General features: G+C 41.5%; 1 protein-coding gene across 1 annotated transcript in view; it reads right to left on the bottom strand.

The window, feature by feature from the left end:
• Window positions 1–986: 986 nt before the first annotated feature.
• Window positions 987–15,644, bottom strand: part of EXOC4 (exocyst complex component 4) — an 818,776-nt gene continuing 804,118 nt past the window's right edge. The window contains exon 18 of the mRNA XM_007982965.3: window positions 987–2,456. Coding sequence (XP_007981156.3) covers window positions 2,219–2,456 — 238 coding nt within the window. The 3' untranslated portion in view covers window positions 987–2,218. The remainder of the gene's footprint in view (window positions 2,457–15,644) is intronic.

Here is a 15,644-nt window from a genome sequence, read left to right as displayed (position 1 = left end):
TTGGCAGACCCTGGCTCTCTCTAGCTCTTTCTGGTTGGTCAAGGCTGTAAACAGCACAACAGTCTCACAAAATACCCCTAAGTAGGATCAAAATGTGGAAATATTCACTATGTTTCAAAGGCATGTAGGTTCTTAGGTAGCCGTTGACTATCTACTGAGTGTGTCACTGGCTGTTCTTTACCTGTAAAGACTGATGTGCCAACCTTCAAAGAAACTTGGATGTCCTAAATGTCTTGGAAGAGTCCTAGAGCCCCTTTTCTGTGCAGAATTACCATGTTCAGTCCCGTCATTGTAAGCAAAGCAGGGATTTCACTTTCCTAAATGTTGCCCCTGAAGCAGCTTATCTGTCATTTTTAGGTTGGTTCTCAGGGCTCTTGACATTCTGCTCAATCCAAACCCATGTCTCTTTCCACACCCCAAAAAAACTAGTCTGAGCACTCTCAGTCCCACCCTGGCTCTGCTGCCATCACTGTCACCACTCCGGGTTCTCCGCCTGGAGTGGACAGGAAGAAAAAGAAAAGGTACAGAATCAATGCTGGGGGTCATGGCCATGAAGAAGCAGCTTAGGCAACCCTAATCTCCTCTCATCCCCCTTCTCCCACTACTGCTTATAGGGTAGACTATTTCTCATGATATTGTTTAGGGCAGTATGTTTTCCCACAGTTGTCTCCTACAGAGATTCTTCTTCTTCCCAGTTAGGCCCTTGGAGCCAGACTGACTACATTCCTTCCCACCAGAATCCCCTGGAACCTCCAGCTGCCCAGTGAATCCCCTTCACGGCAGCCCCACTGCCTGACCTGATTCTGACCCAGCCCTGAGTTTGAGCTGTTGGGATTTTTGACTCCAGTCCAGTTCCCACACTCTTAGATAATAAGGGGGTCCTCTTCATGTATCCATTTGCTCCTGTGTATGGCAGCATGGAACACATATTACGCTTCTGGGGAATATTTGCTGAATAAAGAATACAAGAAAAATAACATGAAACATTTAAGCTTCTCAAAACACTTTTTAATATTCCATTTTCCCATCAAGACCAAAGCTGTACAAACAGGTATAAAATCCCCCACCTTCAGGGTGTGAGGCATCACTGTGTGTGGTCAAAGTCCCTCCTCCTCCCCTTTCCACGAGTTTTCAAGATGTGGCCCAGTCAGTGCTTTGCTGCCTTCTGTGACCTATGAACCATGGCCAGCAAGAGGACTGGGGACATGGTGAGGTCCAGTGTGCCAGGAACACGGTAAATGCCCACAATGCGGGGGAGAGGACAATCCAGGGACAGGCTCAGCTGGAGGCCACACAGAGGAGAAATGTCACTCTGTCCCATCTTCCCTGCATTCAGCTGAGCTCAGACCAAGTGAGCACCTAAGAATCATTTACTCCCAAAGGATGTTTCAAGTGAGATGAAATGTTCTCTAACCATTATTCTCTCCGAAATTAGGGCGGCGGGCGGGGGTGGGGGTTGGAAATCAAGCAGATGGTTGAATTGCCTTTCATTCCTCCATATTTGTCTAATTGTATGGCTCTTGGTTTTTATATAGCAGAAATAAAACAAAATGGCAATAAACCAACCTACAACCTGTGTACAAGATATAGCATACAAAACTGTCCCGGGGACTGGGACCAAAAGACTTCGATTCCCAGCCCTAAATTTCTGTTTTGTTAGGGAAGTTTGTTGTAAACAGCAGCTGAGAAGCCATTTATTTGACTTTGCCAATAGAGACAGACAGCAATGCACAGACACTTATTTCATTGAGCTGCAAATGGATAAGGTCAGGAGAGAAAAATCCTACTGTTTATGTAATAGAACCCTACTAAATGGTTTTAGGAAGGGACCAAAACTTAGGTAGCAGTCTACTTTCCAAGGCTGGAATTATATATATATATATATATATAGAGAGAGAGAGAGTAATAAATGAAATATTAGTAATCCATCCACTCGTTTTTCAGAGTCCAGCAATTTGATACCACCTTCCTCCCTATCCCACCCTAGTCCCGTTAGACTTGACTGCATTAAAGTAGTTGTTCAACCAAAACAGTCAATACTGTTGCCTTCCTTTAGCATTTATATGAAAAGTCAAACTAGAGAGAAAAAATCCTTACACCTCCTCTCCACTAAAGCAACAGTGTAGAGAAAACTAAGCTCAGAATATACCAATAACATACCAAGGGAAAAAGTGAGTGTGACTGAGGGGACCCCAGCTACCAACCGAAGTAGGCCCTGCTAAACGGTAGTTATCTTCTTGTCCTTGGTGGCTTGCTTGATGGCAGCCTGCTCGCAGATGATCTCTTTGAGCCGCTGCAGCCTCATGTTCTGGGTGGTCAGTTCCCCCACCCCTGTCTGGCTGCGGTGCAGCAGGGTCAGGGCGTGGATGTACTCCAGCTCTGTGTACTTCACACCCTGGTCCACCACCAGGTTCAGGAGCTCGTCAGCTGTGTTGTAAAGCATCTCGTAGTACTGCCTGAGAAAGAAAGAGAGAACACTGCTCACCAGCTCCACCATTGGAAACATCCGTCTCGAGGGGACAAATATGCTGTCTATACATTGATTCCTCTGCTTAGTTCATAAAAATTGATCAGCAGGCAGTGTTCTAGGCCCCACCAATAGAATAAAGAACATGACAGCCACAAGCTCTGTCCTTTCGAGCTCACAGGAGCTCTCTTCAGGAGAAGTCTAAGTGAGGACCCAGGGAGGCCGCATACCTTTCAGTGGCTCAGTTCATTCTACATTGTTTGCTAATTTTGCACTTACCTTGGGAGAAAGGAAAGAAAAGTAGGGGCGTAGCCTGAAGAAGGAGAGAAGGCATTGTTAACAGGTTTTTGTCTCATTCAATCCCTCATTCATTCATTATTCATTGGAGTTTTGTGAAATACTGTACATGGTTTTCTGCTCCATAAAGTGGGTTAATAATAGTACCTACCTCTTGGGGTTATTGAAATAGTTGAGTTAATTAATACATACAAAGCACTCAGAGTGGTGGTGCTTCATAAAGATTAACTATTACTATTAGAACTATAATGATGCTAATGTGTGATAGTAATGTGATAAAATTAATAGTAGTACATAAGGATGGGCAAGACACAGCCCCTTTCCTCAAGTAGCTCAGAGACAAGGAGGAAAGGTCCTGAAAAGCAGAGACAGAAGGATTTCTGTGCTGTTGACCAAGTTCATTCCCATGCACTGTGCCACTTACCCCTCACTCCACCCAGGGGCTATGCCTGCCTTTTCCCAGACACAAAGACCAGAGCATGGAGAACTTAGAGGGCTTGCCCATGGCACAAAGACAGGGGCTGACTACGCCAGGATCTGAATCCAGGTTTCTGACTCTAAGTTCAAGACTGCTTTTTCATGGACACTTGACAACTCCCAAGAATATTCTATGTGCCATAAGTGAGGTCCTAGTACCGTGAATTAATAGCAGAAGAGGAGAAATTGCACCATGCTGAGGGGATGGTGTGGGACTGAGGAAGACGTCCTATGGGTAAGATTCTGTCAGGCAGGGCTTCCAGGAAGGAAATTCTAGTTGGAGGGAAGAGCATGAGAAAAGGCATGGATGAGTAATCTGGTTAGACTGGGGAGTGCAGAGCAATAGCAGAAAGTCCTGGGATAAGGCAGTTGAAGCCTCTGAACATCAGGCTATGACTTTAGACCTTTAAGCCAATAAAGGACTTCCTTTTTCCAGAGATCAGAGGTGCCATTCAAAGTTGTGTTTCTGGAAGATTAATGTGACAATGGGATGCAGAATGGTCTGGGAGGGCATTGGTTACAATTCTAGCAGAAAGAGGAGACTTGAGAGCCACTTAACGGCAAGGCCATTGGCCTGGGCGGTGGAGAAAGACTTGTGCCTGTAACAGAAATATGCATTAGAGTGATTCTTCAATGCAGCGAGAAGATGAAGGTGGGAGTCAGGAAGTCGAGAAGACGACCACTCACCATTCTTTAAGCCAATACTGTGCCACTGCTCTCTCTCAGAGTCTACTGGACTCTGAGGCTGTGACTTGCACAGCCACTCCAAATTACCCAGGAGGTCAAGTTCAACACAAACTCTGAGCCAGCAAGGCTTATCGCAGCTTGTCAGCGAAATGAAGAGTGTTACTCACTTCTCTCTGACGTGAAGGGTAACTTTGCCAAGATTGAGGGGACAGAACCAGGCAGTGCACTCAAGGCAACTCTTGGGGGCGAAAGAATCTTCCAGACCAAACAGGATCAGTGGCTCAGAAATCCTGTATTATTAGACTCAGGGCCATGAATTTGTTTCTTTCTCATCAGGAACATTTTGAAGAAAAAGAGCCTCCTACGGGGAAATGAAGCTATCCTTGTGGTAAGAAATACATTCTAGGAGCTCCATAATTTCAGGCCTGTTTTACTGAATTGCTGGTGCAAGGGGAATGTGGTCAGGAAGAGTTGCGGTGTCTTTTCACATGGTTAGCTTCTTTTCCTCCTGCTAAGCCTCCTTTTCTAACTAACACACTCTTTTAAAAAATAGGGGAAAGAATAATCTTTTGTGACTATTCCCCAAATAGCGGCAGAAATTCAAAGGGCTCTTTGTAGACTGTTAAGTTAATGAGGATCTCCTGGGAGCAAATTGGTCAGCATCCTTGTGTACAGGGGGCTAATTTTTCTTTTTTTTTTTGAGATGGAGTCTCGCTCTGTTGCCCAGGCTGGAGTGCAGTGGCACAATCTCGGCTCACTCCAAGCTCTGCCTCCCGGGTTCACACCATTCTCCTGGCTCAGCCTCCCGAGTAGCTAGGACTACAGGCGCCCGCCACCATGCCTGACTATTTTTTTTGTATTTTTAGTAGAGACGGGGTTTCACTGTGTTAGCCAGGATGGTCTCGATCTCCTGACCTCGTGATCCACCCGCCTTGGCCTCCCAAAGTGCTGGGATTATAGGCGTGAGCCACCGCACCCGGCACAGGGGGCTAATTTTCTACAGTGGTTTCAAACAATGTTCATTTTGGCATCACAGAACCAGATATATAGCAATCACTGGTTGAGGGCGACCCTAAATATAGACAGAAATGCTTGGTAAGAGGAGAAAAAAACTCCACTTCCAGAGGTGTGAGACCCCAGTATCAGCTACAATCAGTAAATCTTTTGAAGTTTCATGTTTAGCATAAAACTCACATGAACTTTGCATTCTACTCCTCAGTGTATCTGCTGTAATTTAAATACAGTTTCCAAGAAAAACTTGATGCTGCAGGAAGATGCATCATATTAATATTTATCCTACAGCTTTGCATGTCCCCTGGCTCTCACTGATATTGGCCCCTATTTTGAGAAATGATGCCCTATGTCATCTAACTCTGTTTCCTGTAGATGCACAGGTGAAGGAGAGAGTTGTCTATTAATGGAACTTCCAAAGAGTATACATTTTTAAAAATTGCCCAAGAAGAGCTCATGCATGTATCGAGATTCACCAAATGAAATGAGAGCGTATCTGGGGCTCACGATTTTTTTAAAGCTAGAAGGAACTTGAAAGCTGTGGTTTCAAGACTAGTAGTTCTTGAACTTCAGGGTACCTAACTAAGAATTACCTTGGGGTGCTTATGAAAAGTGCAGATTCCTGAGGCCCCATCCCCAGATACGTGCTTTTTAAAGGTTCTGAACCAGCCACGACTCAGCCAGACTCTGTTTGGCAGACGAACAGTTACAGAACTACTGTCTCCTCCAGCCAAGGACCTAAACACATCAGGGAAGGCTACAGAAGCAATAAAAGGTTTGTGATGCTTTTCACTGAGATTAAACCAAAATAACTGGATTTCTTTGTATTAGGATGTTGGTATTTTTATCATTTATCTTAAGAAGCAACACTGAACCCATCATGCCAGATGAAATTGGATTTCTTTTGAAAAATCTGATGAATTGTTTCCAGGGATACTGCCTGCTTTTCTACAGAGGCTGTTGTTCCACGCTGGGAGCAAACAACAAAACAAAGATGCCTGCATTTCTACTCCTGGCTCGTCCAGTGTGATGAGTGATAAAGGGCATGCTGCTTAAGTCCTTAATGTTTCAATATCCTCTGTGCAATGAAGACCTTTATAAATCCCAGAATGACAGTCTGAAGTGGACTGAGAGACTAAGAGTCCTCAAGAGCCTCGGATGAACAGTGCCCCTGAATTGCAAAGTGAGTTATTCAACAAAATTGACAGGTAACTGATGGTGTATTTTCTATAGTTACGGAGAAAAAATTCCTCCATAACCATGATGATATATTAGATCATAAAGAATCATAAATATTTAAAGACAGAACAAAATTCATTTATCTTTCAGAATGGTACCCAGGGGCAAAGATGACTAAACTGACATAGCAACAGTTTCACTTGGAGGTGGGGAAAAGATGCTACCAGGTGCCCTGAAGAGAAAACAGAAAAATGCCCCAAACTATACCATTAGAATGAGCTTCCATGATAAACACTGACAGACCGAAATGAAATCATGTCACCCAATAGGGATAAGTAATTTATCAACACTTATTGAGGCCCCAGGAAATTGAAAGCTTGGTCTTCATTATTGAGCATTAAAATAGCAGTCATGGCTTCCAGGGCAACACGTTTTCCATTTGATGACACTTTGCTCGGGCTGCCTGGATGGGATCAGTGAATGCACATTTGATTGAGACATTTTCTGGCTCAGGGCTTGTAGCCCTTCACAGCCTCTTCATAACCTACAATATTCAGCAGCCAATTGCTAGATGTACACCAAATATCTTATTCTGGAGACCAAAGAGTTTCATGTCACCCTGGTGGATGGAATGTTCTGGAAGGAGACGTGTGCCTTGCCGTGGTTTCTCCTACCCTTTGCTGTGTGCCTTTGAGCAGCAGTTCCCAAAGTATTATGAGCAGAGAGGGTGAGGGAGTGGAGCGACAGAGAAATGGAGGTGTGACTTCACAGACTGGTCTTATGTGCAGAGTCTAGAACATGACAATGTTTATGCTTTGTTCTGGTGCAAACAGATCATTTTCTCTTATCTTCCTCATGTTTGCTTTATCAACAGACTGTTCTCTGTGGCTTTTTCTTTTGTGCTTTATTTTAACGGTATAGCACTGCGACTCTTTCTCCCCCATACATTCTGTTTGAAAGCATTTCTACCAGGAAGGAAATGCAAGGTATTTTGGAAAGGTGGGCAGATATTTTTAAAGTTTTAAAATAAATTTTATCTTCCTCTGATTGGAAAGTTAATACATGTGCCATATAGAATATATGGGCATAGAGAAAGATTTCTCAGAATTCCATCATAAAGATAAACCACAGTTTGGCATATTTTCTTGTAGTTTGCCCCCACCACATGTAGGGTTCTAGCCAATTTTTTTCTTACAGTTGAAATATTTAGGTTGAAACACAATTGGATACTTCAATTGTTTCCAATTATAAAGACTTACTTTCTCAGGGATAGATTTCTAAAAACAGAATTAGTTAAAAGATAAGTATATTATTGAGGACACTTGACAATGCTGCCAAGTTGCTTTCTAAAAAAGCTCTATCGATTTATCCTCCTATCAACAACATATGGGCAGCATCTAACTCACATTCTTTTGAATTTGCATGAGGTTGAACAATTTTTCATCGACTTGTTTTTAATGTATGTAGGTATGTGTGTGTGTATAAATGAATTGTTGGTATCTTTCGATCTTTAAGTATTAGTGCTTTTCTGACTTCTCTTTAAGAGCTTTTCATAAATTTTCATAGACAAGAGGCCAGGAGTTTTCTCATCCCTGGTTCTACCTCTCACGTTGGCATATTCAGTGCAAAAATTAGTACTGTATCTCTGAAAGTGATTAGAAAGTTTCAGTTCCCTGCTTTGCAAATTGAGGGAAGAAATATTCACTAACATAAACTATTCCCATCCATGGCAACTCTTGTTCCTGTACTTGTAGGCGTTCAATAAACTTTGCCTCTAGGGGTGACAGCAAGGCCCTGACTGGGGAACTGTCCAAGGTCCCTGAGGAAAGCTTTGCCTGTTGCCTTCCTTTACTTTGTAGAATTCAGGTCCTAGATCCCGGGATGGAAACTGTGTTTTAAAATACATAGCTACATCTCATGCTGGGTTTTGGAATCTGTCTTGATTGTAGAATATTAATAATAATGTCTAGCTTTTAGGTGCATTTAAATCCTTTTAAATAGGTACTACAATTATCTACATTATACATATGAGAAAACTGAGCTCTACAGAGTATGAGTGATTTGTCTAAGGCCTCAAAATGAAAGACTTTGAGCCCTGTATTTACTCTAAAACCACCTTAATACAAAAATATTTGAAACTATAAAAAGCAAAAGAACTAAAAATAATATTTTTATCGCTGACTCATTTGAGTCTTGAGTACACAAATATGAATTAAATAAAATTCCCATACTCAGCTCTGCCTTTCATTGTAATGCAATGAGCCAGTATTGTGGCGATTCAAATTCGTTTGTACAAACTTTGCGGTTATATTTGAACAACACTGGATTTCATCTGGGAATTCGGTGCTCTAAACCAAGTAATGCAGTCATGTTGTAAATTTAACACTTAATTTGGGAGTTTACAGGAAAGATTTTTTGGCTTTTTGTTTCTTTTTATTTCTTTTATTTCTTCCTTTTTTGCCCCTTCAAGTTGGTAATGGATGAAGTAACCTTTCTTTCCAAAAGTTGACTGTCCCTCTGATTCAGTACATTTTTGGGGAAGGGAGACAATTATTTTCATTGTAAAGACTTTCTCTTGTAGTCCTTCCCAAGATAAAGTTCCAGTATTAATGTCAACAAATGAATTATATGCTGAATCGGACTTTCGAAATACAAATTTGAGAGGGAGAAAAATTGAGCTGAATAAAACTTAGTATTGACCATAGCTCCCAACATTATTTTTAGCCAATATCTATAGCATTTTGAGCACTTTAATAAAACCCAATGGTAGACAGGTCACTAAATTGTCAAGTGAAGCAGTGAACTTCTGTCTTCTCCACCCACTCAATGGTACCTATGATAATAACAGGGAAATGACAAGAGAAAAAAGAGTAATCCATAAACCAGATAATCATCCATAAATAACTGAGAGGTCATGGTTATAACACAACAACTTAGTGAGGTAAATATTTAAAAGATCAACTAAACTCAGATCCTGGGTAAGTCTTTCATTCCTCACTACTAACTAGCCATGTGACCTTGGGCAAATACCATCAGCTCTCTGGATCTATTTCTCACGTCCAAAGCAGAAAGGTTACAGCAGATGCTATATAAGCACTGGCATTTTTGGATTTTAAACCTTTACAGCATCCCCTGCTTGGTCCTTTAAAATCATGGGGCTCCCATTAGAATTAGCTGATGCTGTTTTTCTTCAAGCAATGGTAGACAAAGAGGCAGTAGCAATTGATTTGAAAACTCTGAACAAGTGTAATCTCAGCTCAAATGGACTTTCCAGACCAATAATGAAATGGATGGTAATCTGTGTGTCAGAAGAATAAATTAGTTTATTAAAAAGTGTAATCTAATTGCTCTTATTTGTATTCCCCTTCGAAGAGCTTAGAGTTTATTACAAACATGATTGAAAATTCTAATTTAAAATGAGCTGAAGTTATTTTCATTTTAGGAATGAGAAAACTAAGGTAGGGAAAAGCTAAATAATTTTCAGACAGTGCATGGCACAATTAGATGTATATTCTATATCGGGGTAGTGTTTTTGTTTTTTTTTTCCACTTCTCACAACAGATTGTACAGGTTTTTGCTGTGATCAGGACATGCTAGAAGTAAAGAAAGGTCTTTAGAAAAGATATTGCCTATATTCCCTCTGCTGGTGGCAGCAGAAAATCATTCAAGAGGTAAAGATAGCCTGGGAGTCTGTTGCTTTAAGGCTTGCTTGGGCTTCTTTGATCGGTCATCTACTAGCTACCTGTTTTTTATATATAGTGACACATGCACGCACCCACCCTTTGTCAATGGCGCTATCCTTAAATGGCAGTTACCAGTTACCTCTTGGCCTTGTTATGATAACCATCATGCCTTGGCAGTACTGCAGGGGTTGGACTCTCCTGGGAGGCGCTGAAAGTTAAAATCAGCTGTTTCACTCCTCTCAGGAACGTATCCTGACATTTTTGATAGAGAGCAGCAGCTAGAGCCTTGCTTTATTTCTCGTCAGAAAATAAAACCACTTGAAACAAAGAAACTCCTCCAGGACATCCCCATCAGCGTCGAGATGATGACACACTCCCAGGCTCGGTTACAGTCATTGAAATGGGGCTAAAATTTCTTTTTGTTTCCTTAGCTAGCTAGCAACTTCGCTCCCCGCCTCTGGAACACATTCTAAATTTATAAACATCTATGGTTGAAATGTCCTCTTCAACAACTTAAGGATTCATATGTCACTCTCCGCTACATCAGATAATTTTTTAAATTAAGTTTTCTACAACAGGGCTGGAGAAAGATCTGCATTTTAAATTCAGTACAATTAAAACTGTGTCTCTTTGGTCTGGCACTGCCTTTGGTCAAACCCTATTTGTATGAATAATTATTCAGTCCATTAAGAAGTCTGCTCAACTCCTTCTCCCATTTTGAAGGTTTTAATAAATATTGATCAGGCACATTTCTGTTTGCACTTGCCAAGACAATTCTGATGGATTCATCTTCTGATGTTATCAAATAATGAAATATGAAAGAGTGAATAGAATTACCCTCTTGTTCTGTGATTTTTTATTTAGGGCCTTCATTTTACTTTCATAATTGTGTTTGTCTCATACTTCTGTAAATGTTCTTTTGATTATCAAAAGGTGAGTCCAGGTTAAGGAATGCTATTCTGGGCTGAATATCACTTTAGAGTCTTTTCAATTTAAGAAAATAGTTAATCAAATATCACTTTAGAGAGTCTTTCTGATTTTTAAAGACAATTTATCTAATATCATAGGTTGATAAAAAGGACATTGTATTATATACTTTGGTGACCACAAAGCTACATATCATTTAACCCAATTAGCACAAGACTCTTGTAGTGTGTATTATCTACATTTTTCAGATTAGCAATCCGGGAAACAACTGCTGAGAGGCCCTACGGCTTTTTCAACTTTTAGTAATAAAATCACATCATTAATTTTTCAATAAATAATGCAAAGGATTTCTTCAAAGCAAAACCTAATGTTATTACTAATGCTTAGGAAACTCCAATAACATTTTAAATGTTAATATGATATAGAAAGGTATAGTCCTTAGCTTCAAGAAGCTTTATTTATTTATTTTTAAAATCCAATCCAGGCCCAGATCAAAAATACCCAAGGCATGAAGCAAACATTCTAATTTAAAGTAAAGGAAATCTAGGGCTTGGCAGTCTGTCTGCCTGCCCTTGTCTCCTGGTACATAAGAAGGGTACAAAGAATTGGAGTGCCCTAGACAAGGGATAAAAACAACGCTTCTGCTCCAAATGACGACCAGGGTTGGAAATGAGATGGTGAAGTGAATGGGTAAGGGGCTTCCTGTATTTATAATACTGGATCTTGCCCTACCTGTGGGTGTGTGAGGAGAATGGTCAGTGGCAACAGGCATGGCCTGCATGGCTTTGATGGGAACATATGCTCCCATCAACGAGAGCATGATGAGCATGATGCCAGCGAGGCCAAGGTAATGGTTGATTCTGGCAGTGCCAATTTGTTCTATTTTTTGGCCACCGACTCTGCCCCTAGCCAGCTACCTCACAATGATGTTAAGACAGGGCTGGGGGAGGCTGAATGGAGAGTTCACTGCAACCTACTACAGCTGCTGGGAGTCTTAAGACGCAAGGACTGCTATTCAGCCATCACTTGGCTGAGTCAGTCAAACCCTGATTCCTGACCTTCTGGTCCTGGTTAGTGACTCTAGCACAGTTCTTGAAATTGTAGATCTCTCTGCCTTGCTGAGACACAAGACCACTTCTTACAGGACTGAAGGGCCACAAAGGAAAATGATTTCGTAGAAGAACCAAAAAACTCTGGAATATTTGAGAAGTGTGAGCATATGCAAATCAGCAGGTCCCAGTGGCAAACACTTGAGGGTGTATTAACTAAACCCTTAGGTAATTTATGAAAGAGAGAAAAGCTAAATAAACCAAAGCTACAAAATGGGCCACCTGAGATTCAAGGACATGTGACTCAGAACAGATGTCAATTAGAAAAATAATAGACTAACTAGAAAGGAGCTAATGGAAATACGAACAGTATCCAGCAGGTTTAATTAAAGACCCAAATACTCTGACAAACGTGATGGATAGCTTTGGATAACAATGTGAATTTGGTGGATGAAAAGACTATCGTGGTTGATATATATTTGAATGTCAGTGAACCATTTGATGCTGTACCTCCAGAAAAATATAACTAGCAAAATGAATTTATTCTGAATGGCTACCCTCGATAGGACACAGGCTGAAAAACAAACAGAGGGTAATGATAACGGCAAGTCAACAAATGCAGAAGAGAAGCATCTAGTGAATGCTAAGGATGCTGGCTTTAGAACTGATCTCACTTAATACCTTCATTAATGCACAGGAAGATACAGAGTGGTGAAAGGGGCCAATGTTAGTGAACGGGGAAGGGCTGTGAACGGCAACAAAAAAGGAAAAATCACAGCAAGGACTCCAGGGAATCTGGAATTATGGGAAGCAAGTAATGAAAGGCGATTCATCTTAGAAAAACCCAAGTGAATTTGTTTGGGAGAAATTCTAACCTCCTATATTTATTCAATAGTTGGGAGAAACCTTAGAACAGGTGGGTGAATGGTCACTGGGTGGTGGGGAGGAGGAGATGGGTGTGTTGGGGTGGGTGGTAAGGGCCATGGAACCAGAGCATTTCTTATTTCCTATTTAAAAAGTACAATTTCTGTAATCCCAGCACTTTGGGAGGCCAAGGTAGGTGGATCACCTGAGGTCAAGAGTTCGAGGCCAGCCTGGCCAACATGGCAAAACTATGTCTTTACCAAAAATATAAAAAATTAGCTGGGCGTGGTAGTGCACACCTGTAGTCCTACCTACTTGGGAGGCAGAGGCAGGAGAATTACTTGAACCTGGGAGGTGGAGGTGGCAGTGAGCCAAGATCATGCCATTGTACTCCAGCCTGAGTGATAGAGCAGGACTCCATCTTAGAAAAAATAATTAAAAAGTAAAGTAGAAGAAAAAGTACCAGCTATAGAGCAAGGAAGTGACAATGATTTGTCTTTGTTGTACTTCATAGTTCTTCTTTTGCTTTATACTGTAAGTCAATTGAAAGAAAATCAGAAAAGAAGCTCAGATGGGATTAAAGGGACAGGAAGTTGGGGGAAAACAGAAGATTAAAAGAGATTCAGGTCAATTTTTGCTCAAATGTCTGCTTATCAATAAGCGAGGTTTTCCCTGACTACCTTTATTTTAAATGATACTTGCTCCATCCTCATCAAGCTTTGTCCTTTAAATAAGCTTTAATTTTCTTTTTAGCTTTCATCTCCGTCTAAAAAATGTATTTCCAAACTATATTTAAAATTATATATTTAAATATAAAATCAGAGATACTTTGATCAGCATATACAATGGTTAAGATCATGGACTCAGGAGCCAGTGGCCTGAGATTTCAACCCAATTCTGTCTCTTCCTATTTGTATGACTTTGGACAAGTTATTAATCTCTCTGTGCCTTATTCTCTTCATCTGAGAAAAGGAAATAGTAACATAGGATTGTTCCAAGGCTTAAATGATTAAGAACAGTGGCTACACAGAGTAAGAATGTAGAAGCAGTTAGCACATAAACAAGTATCTGCTTCCCCCTCCTCCAGTGCAGGTTCTATTAGACCAGGGCTGAATTCTTTTTTTCTTTTTTTTTCTTTTTGAGACAGAGTCTCGCTCTGTCGCCCAGGCTGGAGTGCAGTGGCGTGATCTCTGCTCACTGCAAGCTCCGTCTCCCGGGTTCACGCCATTCTCTAGAGCAGGGCTGCATTCTATATTCAACTTGCTCTTACCCCTTGGTCTAAGGAGACAGTAACTAGTGAGTGCTGAGTAAACGAAAAAGAATGAATGAATGAATGAGAGAGCTGATAGTCTATACATGTCATTAAGTATGGCATACGATCTAAAAAGCAGTCTATGATTCTCTGACACTGGGAAGAGAGGAACTATGAATGAAATAATTGATCCATATGAAACACAAAACGTTATTCTGATGTAACTCCGGGGGGAGATGATTAGGATAATGGTCGCTAATGGAAAAGGGGGTGACACAGAGATCCATGTTTTGGCTAGTGATCTGTAATCCTTCTCAGCTTTTCATTCTCTGGCAGATTTAGACACGAATCCTACACCTTTTACCTAAAATGCATGACTGGAAATTTCTGAACCCGTCTCAACTTCAGTTTTTTCATTTAGGCATGGGATAAATAATAATACATCACGTTAAGTTTTAAGATTAATCAAATGATATGATAGAACACCTGCTATGTGATATAATACAAATGATAAAGATAATTGCTAAGTTTGGCTGCATACTCCTCTGCAGTCTGTACTGGCCAACGTTCATGTATACATTTTCTCTAAGGGTCTCACAGTTGTATGAGGTATCACATCCTCCGTACCGAAATACATTTTAAAAAATCAATCCTTCCCTCGACTCAGAACAAGAGGGGCTTCTTTTCTTTCTGTAAGATTAACCCTGTGCCTTTGATCCTCACCCCTCCCAGTGCTTTCAAGACTCTGCTGGGTTTTTGTTTTGTTTTTAATTCTTGTATCCAGTATCTTTCCTTTTCACTGGTTCTTTCATGTCTGCTTCAAACATCCTTCTGCTTCTCACATTTTGGAAAAACAAATCAAGAAACAAACCCCAAACCCTTTACGTGATCCCGTGTCCACTCCATCTCTCCTTTTGTGTCTTTTCTCCCTTTCGTTGTTGAATTTCTTGAACAAATCATTTGTATTCACTGCCTGTCCTTTCTATGCCTCCACTGCATCTATGAAAAGGGTCATCAACGACGTCCTCATGGACACACACAGAGGCTTTTCCTAACTCCTCTTTTCCTTGACAGTTTTCCATCCTAAACCCAACTGTCATGGAGCCACATTTCTGTTTTCTTTTTCTTTTCTTTTTTTTTTTTTTTTTGAGACAGAGTCTCGCTCTGTCGCCCAGGCTGGAGTACGGTGGCGGGATCTCGGCTCACTGCAAGCTCTGCCTCCCGGGTTCATGCCATTCTCCTGCCTCAGCCTCCCAAGTAGCTGGGACTACAGGTACCCACCACCACGACCAGCTAATTGTTTTGTATTTTTAGTAGAGAAGGGGTTTCACCGTGTTAGCCAGGATGGTCTCGATCTCCTAACCTCATGATCCACCCGCCTTGGCCTTCCAAAGTGCTGGGAATACAGGTGTGAGCCACTGCGCCAGCCCATGGAGCACCCCCCCCCTTTTTTTTTTTTTTTTTTTTTTGAGATGGAGTCTTGCTCTGTCTCCCAAGCTGGAGCGCAGTGGCACGATCTCGGCTCACTGCAACCTCTGCCCCACCAGGTTTAAGTAATTCTCTGCCTCAGCCTCCGGAGTAGCTGGGATTACAGGTATGTGCCACCACGCCCGGCTAATTTTTTGTATTTTTAGTAGAGATGGGGTTTCACATCTTGGCCAGGCTGGTCTTGAACTCCTGACCGTGATGCACCTGCCTCGGCCTCCCAAAGTGCTGGGATTACAGGCATGAGCCACCACGCCCGGCCCCAT

Source organism: Chlorocebus sabaeus, chromosome 21, assembly GCF_047675955.1.
Source record: "Chlorocebus sabaeus isolate Y175 chromosome 21, mChlSab1.0.hap1, whole genome shotgun sequence".
Classification (NCBI taxonomy): domain Eukaryota; kingdom Metazoa; phylum Chordata; class Mammalia; order Primates; family Cercopithecidae; genus Chlorocebus; species Chlorocebus sabaeus.
This window is presented reverse-complemented; position numbering and strand designations above follow the sequence as displayed.